This window comes from Haliaeetus albicilla, chromosome 23 (assembly GCF_947461875.1).
Source record: "Haliaeetus albicilla chromosome 23, bHalAlb1.1, whole genome shotgun sequence".
In the NCBI taxonomy this organism is placed as follows: Eukaryota; Metazoa; Chordata; class Aves; order Accipitriformes; family Accipitridae; genus Haliaeetus; species Haliaeetus albicilla.
Window position 1 is genome coordinate 23,620,043 of NC_091505.1, and position 9,162 is coordinate 23,629,204.

The window sequence follows — 9,162 nt, forward strand, 5'->3', positions numbered from 1 at the left end:
TCACACCTCCAATTTGGTGCCCCACTGCAAATTTGGCAAGAGTGCACTCCCTTCCTTCCCCCAGGTCACTGACAAAGATTTTAAGTAAGATGGGTCCCAATGTAGGCTTTTCTAATCATGAGGGGTTTTTTTTATTCCTTGTTTTTGTTGGCTTGAAATCAGGTGTTTGTGGGATTCCTTAAATGGAAGGATGGCTTTTTACAATTATCTGTTAGTTCTAGTAGCTAACCAGTCTTGTATTAATAGGTTAATTTTTTTGTAGCGCAATTTCTTAAATGTTGTTCAATGCTGAAGTCATCAGGTCTTTTGTCTTTGTTAGTACTTTCAGCAATTAAACTAGTACTTTAACAACTGAATATATCTGGACATCTTGCCAAAAATCTCGATCAGCTTGATTATGCAGCTGTCCTTTTTATTTAAAGACTGCATCTCTCATCAATTGCTGTATGTGTTCTCTGGGTTTAGCGTTGGCCTGGTCTGTAGGTATCTTAGTCACCAGTGTTACCTTCTATAAAGCTTGGCATTAATATTAAATCTTTTTCCTGATACTTTGGAACTGCACAATTTGTTCATTTTAGGAGTGATTCAGAATACTTGTTGGCTAATGCTGTCTTAGCGCAAGTAATTCACTTCTGTATATTTAAGAATGCTTAACATTTTGTACCTAAAACAAAGGGAACATTCTGTCAGCTTGTTCATATTTTGTTTTCTTTCAAGCTATTCCTGTCTCTGTTCTGTGCCCTTCCCACCCAGCTCTTCTTTTGACCAATGTTGTAATTAGTACCTTATTGCTAATGCTTCTAAACAGGCAAAAACAAGTGTCTATTTCTGCTGGCTTTACTCTTTATATAGCTCACTGAAGGAAAAATTCTTCAATAGTATATCACTATATATGAATTTAATTGTAATATGTAGTCAGTAGACCCCAAATGTGTAGTACAAATGAGATGGTTGCAAATAATAGCTTTCTTCCATAATATCTATCTGCTAAATTTTAATAGGATTTCTAGTCTTTTAAAGATTATATTAATAGTAACTGTTGTGTGTTTCATATTTCAGTTAAGTTTCTTTATGATAAAGGCTTGCTCTGTTAAACAGATTAAATAGTACAACACATTGTTTTCAGACTTCTGTGGTGTCAAGGCACGGAATGATCCAATTTATCTGCTGATTTTTTTCTGTGTGTGTGTTTGCATTGTGTTAATCGCTACCACATAGGGTACTTTTTCATTGCTGCCATAATGAATGCTTTAAAGTCTGTATATAGGATTATTTTAACTGAATAGATGTGCGTTTTTCATTTTCATCTAGGACTTGTTATCACATATGCTTCATGTAGATCCACATCAGCGGTATACAGCAGAGCAAGTATTAAAACATTCGTGGATAGCCTGTAGGGACCAGTTGCCGCATTATCAACTGAACAGGCAAGATGCACCACATCTAGTAAAGGTAAAACAACCTGGAGGCTGAATGTTGCTTGAGCTGGTGGATGTGCAATGAGTTGGGTTGCTTTTAGAGCTACAGGCAGGACTTTTTTTTTTTTTTTTTCCTCCTTAGAAAATAAATTAGCTTTCTTTTGTTTTTCCTGGTACCTACATATTTAAGTTAGATAGACAAATTATTGGTAAACTAGTTTTAACTTATGTGTAAAGGAAGAGATTTTTTCGGATGTTTTGTTTTCAAAGATTGAGGTAACTTGGGCCATATAGAAACCAGATAAGAAAGTTACCTGAGACTACCACAGGTCTCCCAGCATTCTTATTCAGGAAATCTTGGGATTTTTTTTGTATGACTGGCTCATATTGTGCTTTCCTAAAATAAATTAATAAACTACGCTACAGTTTTTCCACTGGTATTTTTGTCTCTCCGGTATATGTGTTTCTGACTTGTGACACAAAAACTTCCTACTGTATGTAGGCAGCTTTTACGTTGACTTCATTAGTTTTGTTGGATTCAAAAATAACGATCTGTGATAGCCAGTCTTAATTGTGTTGTCTTTGTAAGTCAGGACCTGAATAGCCACTTGGGTGGCTGTATTTGATAAATTGATGCTAACGTTGCTTGGAAGGTACTAATTCTGACCCACATTAAAAAGTTACTCCTACATCTAAGGTATGTGAAAGAAAAAGAAATGTCAGACACCCAAGCTTACAAACCTGAAGGATTCAGGAATAAATGGGTTTTTTTTGAAAACAAACTTTAGAGAATCTCCATGACCTGCCATAAGTCCTGTTTTTTTAATAGTTAATTAAGAATTTAATATTAATTTGTTTTATTTTCTGATAAAAATTACCTTTACAGCCTTTTATATATTTCATTGTTCTCTAGGGAGCCATGGCTGCTACATATTCTGCACTGAATCACAAGACATTTCAGCCAGTGTTAGAGCCTGTTGCAGCCTCAAGTTTAGCTCAGCGACGGAGCATGAAAAAGCTAACATCAACAGACTTATAGATCCACTGGGACACCTTAGCAACAGAAGCAAGGGGAAAATCCAATAAGTGGCTCTATTTTGCCTGACCTGTGATCAAAAGGCATCTATGGTTTCCTGCTACACTACTTGAATTCTGTAAAAGTCCTTTTTTTAAAAAGAAAAAAAAAATCCACAGGTTCATACTGTGTTTTACAGGCCGTATCTGTTAAGTTAATTTAAGCATCAGGTATACCATAATGAATTTCTCTACACTGTCCTTTAAGAGATCTGTTGCAAATATTCTTTCACATTCTGTATAGTTTTGCTGGGTTCATTTAAAAAATGGTTTAGGGGACCGTTGCCAATGACCAAGTTGTACATAAAGTGTCAGTGTAAGTTTTTCTTTTCTTCACACCTTTAGACCCTGTTGTGAAGGACAAATTCTTAATTTTGTAATTGGGCACTTAATTCATTCAACTTAATTCATTTAACTTGTTCATTACTGTTATGAAAAGCTGACTAATGTATTGTGCCAGTGTTAAATGCATTAGTGTTAATTTGGAAGGTCTGCGTTTGCATGGTGCCGGTAACTGATAAGTTTATGTGAAAATACAAACGAACAAAAGGGATGTGTAAGATTCTGCACTTTACCCATAAACTTAATTTGATCACTTGTGACCCATAAGAAATGATGGGTAACAAATGGCCTCTTACAGGAAAACGAACGTTTCTGGTTGTTACCACAAATGGTATTGTGTCGTGCACTGAGCTGGAGAAGGTAATTATGTGTATAAACTGTCCAAATTAAGGATCTCTAACATTGGTACCACTTTTAAGACAACATCATGCAATCTAATACTTTTTGTTATTTATATTGTCTATCCATCAGTACAATGCCTATGTTACTGTTTCCTCAGCAGTCGTTTCCACTGAATATAGCCAATATTAAGTTTGTTTGGCATACAAGACAAACTGACACTTTATTATAACAAACTTGGCATGTGGATTTTATTTTTTATTTATTTGATTTTTATAGATTGTTGCTTCTATCTGAATCTCTCGCGGCATGTACAAATATTACAGAACATAAATGCAAAATTCTATTTGCCTAATTGTAGAGGTAGCTTGGGAAAATAAATAAGCCTTGCAGTGTGCCCAGATAAGGGAATTCTGACCAAGAAATTTCACAGTTACGGACAAGTTACTGACAATATCCTGTTGCCAGCACTCACTTGCCCTCTGTGCTTGCTGTTGGGACTTCAGCTGTTTCTAAATACTGTGATGGAGAGGAAATTAATTTCTGGGCCAGAATTATCTTGGGGTTTTCTGACTCCAAACCCATGCTAGCTGCTAGTAGACAGGGACCTAATGCATCAAGAGATGATGAGCTCCAAAGTATTTTCAAAATTTGTAGACACTACTGTGCAATTGTACTGTCATAGTAGGATGATACGCATTTTAAATATTAGGTATATTAGTGACCAACAATTAGACTGTGAACACTTAGAGAATCCAAATGACCAAAAATCAAATGTAGTTCAGACTGATTTGCCATTGTTGAATTTCCTGTTCCCAGGTACATTTGGTAGCCAATTAATAAGACACCAGTGATGGCAGAACTTGGCATTTCAAGACAGGAAAAAAAGCTTTCAGGAGAATTCTGGCCCAACTGCCAAGAGTGGCAGTAGTAACTCGGATCTTAAGAGGCAGAGGGTGCTGGCTGGTTTTTGCTTATACCTGTGAAGTACTTGGTGGCATTGGAAGTACTATTAGATAAGCTGCTTTCTTTTGTTGTGGTGGGGGAAGATGGAAATTATCTGGCCAAATAGTTAGGTATGAATATATGTAGATTTGAGACTTAATGAATATAGCAAACATAGGTGTGCTATTTGTATCATGCAGAACATACCCCATACTAAATTTCTTGAGTGTTTGATAGATGTTGGAAGCTTTAGGGGCCATTTGTGCCTAGTTTTGAGGTGCCTGTTTGAAATGCTTGAAAGCTTATCAAAGAACACAACTGCTTCTTAGAAAGCTTACTGTTTAGTACAAAAATCTGCCCCTTATGCAGCTGGTTCATCCTTGTTTTCATTACTGAAGACCTTTTTCAGCAAGAATGCCTGTAAACCTTTTGTCTACAGTCTTATTGGTATAATTTTTTTGTAAACTTAAAAATGACTGCCAGAAGAATTTGAATTCACTCTAAGGAAAAAAAAAAAGGCAGTGGAAATAAAGCCCCCTTAGCCAAGGTGAAGGTATAATGTGGGTTGAAACGTAGTAGTAAAAACCATGTTAGGGATAGAGGGTATAATGCAAGGCGTGGTACACAACTAAAATGTCAAACTTGAATTGTCTTCAGCTTTCCCGTAAGGTAGTAGCTGGTCTTTAATGGTTTTATTCATGAATCATTTAACAGTGTTTATACTGGTATTTTCTTTTAGCTTACTTAGGAAGCACCACATTATAAGCACCTTAAAAGCATTTTGCCATTTTGCACAAAAGCAGTTGTAAGCAGCTGAAGGTGCTTCAGTTCTTGGTGTGCAACACAAAGGTGGTAAGAGGAAAAGTACACAAACAAGATGGATAGTCTGATTCTTAGCAAAGAATTTAAAACATCTTCTATGAAGTTATCCCTGCTGGTTTTGTATCACTACTAGCCTTTAGAGCAAGTGGTACTCCTGGGGTAAAAGCAAGGTCTCAGTGACTGCAACATTACAAAGTTGTCTTATCACAAGGAAAATGTGGACAAACACCTTTGTTATATCTGACAGGCCAGTGTACGCTGGTATGCCAATTTTAATCCTTAATTTGGGGGGAAGAGTTCACTTGCTACGTGTATGTCAGCATATCAGTCTTTGAAACATTTTGGATATGCAGGGATGCAAAAGAGTTCACTTGCAGTTTACTCTCACTATATAGTATTTAATGAGCATCCTCTTTGTGATACTTTTGGAATTTCTTGCGTACTTCTCGTCCTTTTTTTTTTTTTCAAACTTAGGTTTTGTTCAATTAAGCAATTATATAGAAGTAGCATGGTTTGCTCATGAGTAATCAGTTAAATGTTTGAAATGGAAGAAAACTTAATTTGAATGTGCTCTTGGCTGGAGTGAAAGGTTAGTGTAAATGGTTTCACATTCATATCATCTCTGCACAGTTCAAGATTACAAACTAGTTATGATCCTACTTATTTACTTTTTATTAAAAAAAGAGTGAAATTTTTACAAAGGCTTATAATTACAAAGGAATAGGCATACATGCTATGTATTTAGAGGAATTTTCAGAGAACCAATTAATATCTTAAATGATACAGTATTTTGGATATGGCTTCTGTTACTGCCAGCAAAATAGCTTCTACTCTAATGTTTGGTAATGGCAATTATAAATAAGGGCTAGTTCTCAAGTGCACGTAGAGCCTGATATGTTCTCACTAAAGCTGGAGCAGGCTCATGATGAGTCTTGCTGTTCTTTCACCCCTTGGATATTGCAATTTCTATCTTCAGTTATCCTTTTGATAAAAAGCGAGAAACTCTATTGTATTCCTGTTATGTATCCAAAAACTACGCAGTGGCATCAATATCAGCCAGTGGTGCATAACGAAGAGTGCCCATACCCGAGAGCATTACGATGGGTGGATTCGTTTAAGCCACTGTTTTGTGGCTTGTGTAGTCTCAATGCCGTTGTTAGCATGTTGTGTTTTTCCCATTATGCTTAAAACTGGTAAATTCTTTCTGACCACATGAAGAGCCTAAGGTGTAGGTGGTCTAAGCGTACTGTCTGAGGCCTGTGTTGTAGTATGGTTTAAATGTTCTCCTTGCATCCAGAGAAGGTATCCAAAACCTCACCCAAGTCAGTCATACTGAGCTCGAATTCTGTTTTCCATGTTTTAATTCGTTTTCCAAAGCTAATCTTCATGTCCAGTAGTTAAAATGATCTCTGGCAAACTTCAACAATTGAAAGTTACTTGCAGTATACTTATAAACTGGTTATTTGCAGTGACAGATTGCTGCATCCAGTACTCGGCGCTCTGCCCTCAAATGTTACAATTAGAAAGTTGAGATAGCTTGTAAGAATTGAGTTAAATGAATCGCACAGTGCTGTAGTAATTACCCTGATGTGTATCAATGAAATTAGGCTAAAACATCAATGCAAACATGGTGGGTTTTGTACTTCTGTAGCACTTAAGTTTTTCAGTCCTATCCAGAATTAGAAGTTTGCAAATATTTGTGGGAGGGAAGGGAGGAGCAGGTTTTTCTTAAAGTTTTCAGAAGGCTTCTGAAGCTGTGATAATGGAGTCCTTGCGTAATCCTATGGGAGCTCTATGTGACTAAAAAAAAAAATAAACATTTTCTCCTTGAAAGTTTATTCAAAAACTTTCTTGGGTATGTAGTGATACCTGTTGGTAAGACGCCTATGCTGTCATTCATACCATACCATCCTTCTGCATTAACACCCCTTTAGTTAAGTACAGTCTGAATACTGTTTGTCTCTACTTCAGTGTATTTTTTAAATGTTTACTCCCCCAGATTATGTTGTTGTTGATAAGCCTACACTTCCCTTTGGGAACAGGAGAATGAATGCAAATTTTTCAAAAAAACCCTCCCACCTTTAGTATATAGCTAAAGCTGACTTGAGTATTGTAATAACTTATGTAATTAGAAGTTCCCCCAAAATAATCGGTGACTGCTTTTCGTGAGATTTTTCCTATGTAATGAAAGCAAACTTTCTTTGAAAGCTTTAAAACATACTTAATTGATTATGTCTCTTAATTAAGATTTGGGCAACAGCTTATTACCAATAATTTGAATAACATTGGATCCTGTTTTGGGTTTTTTTAATGTGAGAACTGAAAGGATGCTTGAGGTGGATCTCCTTTGCAGGACAGAGTGTTCCTGTTTTGTGTGTTTTGCATTAGGCTTATGAGCAGCGTTTGCTAAGTAATTGCATTGTCATAATATCCCAAGCACTTTGGCATCTTGCACTGATACTCTGATTAGAGCTAAAACTCTTTTGGCACGTGACTGGCTATAAATCTCAGTATACGAAAGGGCATTAATTGAAAACAGTGTGCAATGAATTACATGCTCTCTGAGGTACTTCAAAGATGAAACTATACAAAAGGTCCCCGTTATCAGATATTGTAACTCATTTCTTTCTCTAAGCATATTGTGGATTTTGTATCATATTGTATTTATTTCATTTAATTTTAAAAAAAATGTTTTCTTTAAAGCTCTGTATATATTGACATTAAAGTTTGCATTGTACTACGTTCTCTTCTCCTTGTAAGGCTGAATCTAGTAGTGCATTGTATGGTATGTTGTTTTTCTTTGCACTGTGCTGCTAAAAGATACTATTGCCTTGAATTACGACATGCCAAAGAACCTCAAAATTGTATTTATTTTTGTTAAACTTTGTGAATAATGATAAAGGTACAGTTTTAAATAGCTGGCAGTTCCTTGAGTACTAGAATAAAAAGGTTGCAAATTCATAATATTTTATAATTGACAAAAATCCATCATTTATGATTTGGAAGTTCACCAACTCCTTTTTTTTTTAAATTGACATCAAAACCAGTGAGCGGACATTCCTAAATTAAATGTACTGTGAATTGCATTATTTGGTAAACCGTGCCAAAAATCTCACATACATCAAGAGCTGTTCATAAGTTTATACTCACAGTCAAGTGTTTCATGCCACACTTTCAATAAAACATACATTCACTGATAGGATTGATGTATTACTTTAGGGTGGGATGATCTACCTTCTGTATGTTTTTCAGTTATCTATTCAGATTTGACTTTATAAAAGAGGAAATAATTTTCCTGCAAAGATCTGGTCCTTTGACAATACAGGCACTTGGATTACGAATGAGAGTAATCGCATTAAAAAGTGACCTGCGCACCTGGTTGGAGTTAAGCATGTGCATCGGCACTGGTCCCATGTGAGGTCTCAGGGGCTGTAGTAGGTGGCTTTGCTTCCTGACGCCGCTTTGTCTTTGGATTTAAGCTGATAAATTACTGCAGATCATTGAACTCTTCTGTCCAATACATGAACTGTTACTGTGAAGCCAAATGTTGTGAGGACTCGCTGCTAGGTGACGGACCAGCTCAGTATGCAGCTACTAATCCCTGTCACGGGACAAGAATATGAGATTTTGATGTAATAGCATTGACGTTAAATTGGAGTATCTGGGTTTAAAATACCTTTAAGGTGTTTGGTAACTAGTGCTGCTGTTTGTATTCAAAATGGGTTACAGATACCTTATTTTTCAGTTATCCCATCAGTCCAAATATACAGAAAGGTTTTTTTCCACAATTGCCTGAAGTCAATCCATCTCCTGGATGATATTTGCTCACGAGGCACTTTTCTTACAAGCATTCAGGCCTGTCTGGCGATGGAATTGCCTGGCCCAGGGACAGCCTTTGCTGAAGGAGGGAGCTCTGAGGTCACCCGCAGACAAACCCCACAGCAATTTGGGGATCGGTTGATCAAGTCCTTCAGTAGGGTTTGGTTGTGGTTTCTTGTTTGCGGTTTGTTTTGGTTTTTTTTTTTTGTTTTCATTAATAAATTGGTAACTGAAATAGGAAGGAAAAAGTAGGAGCTAAATGAGGACCAGGCTTCTCGTGGCAAAGAGCTTGCCCCTGCCCAGGAGTGCTAGCCCGCGGCGTGCTGGGGGGGCTCCAGGTGTGGGGCCAGGGCTTGGCATAGTGGTGGTGGTGGTGGTGGTGGAGCTGGGGACTCCTGCAGCT

At 36.9% G+C, this 9,162-nt stretch overlaps 1 protein-coding gene across 3 annotated transcripts in view; it reads left to right on the plus strand.

Moving 5' to 3' along the window:
- RPS6KA6 (ribosomal protein S6 kinase A6) overlaps window positions 1-8,137 on the plus strand; it is a 44,683-nt gene extending 36,546 nt beyond the window's left edge. For all 3 annotated transcript variants that reach the window (XM_069811561.1, XM_069811559.1, XM_069811560.1), the window contains 2 exons: window positions 1,312-1,452; window positions 2,332-8,137. In XM_069811561.1, the coding sequence (XP_069667662.1) occupies window positions 1,312-1,452; window positions 2,332-2,457 (267 nt within the window). In that variant the 3' untranslated portion in view covers window positions 2,458-8,137. The remainder of the gene's footprint in view (window positions 1-1,311; window positions 1,453-2,331) is intronic.
- Window positions 8,138-9,162: the final 1,025 nt, after the last annotated feature.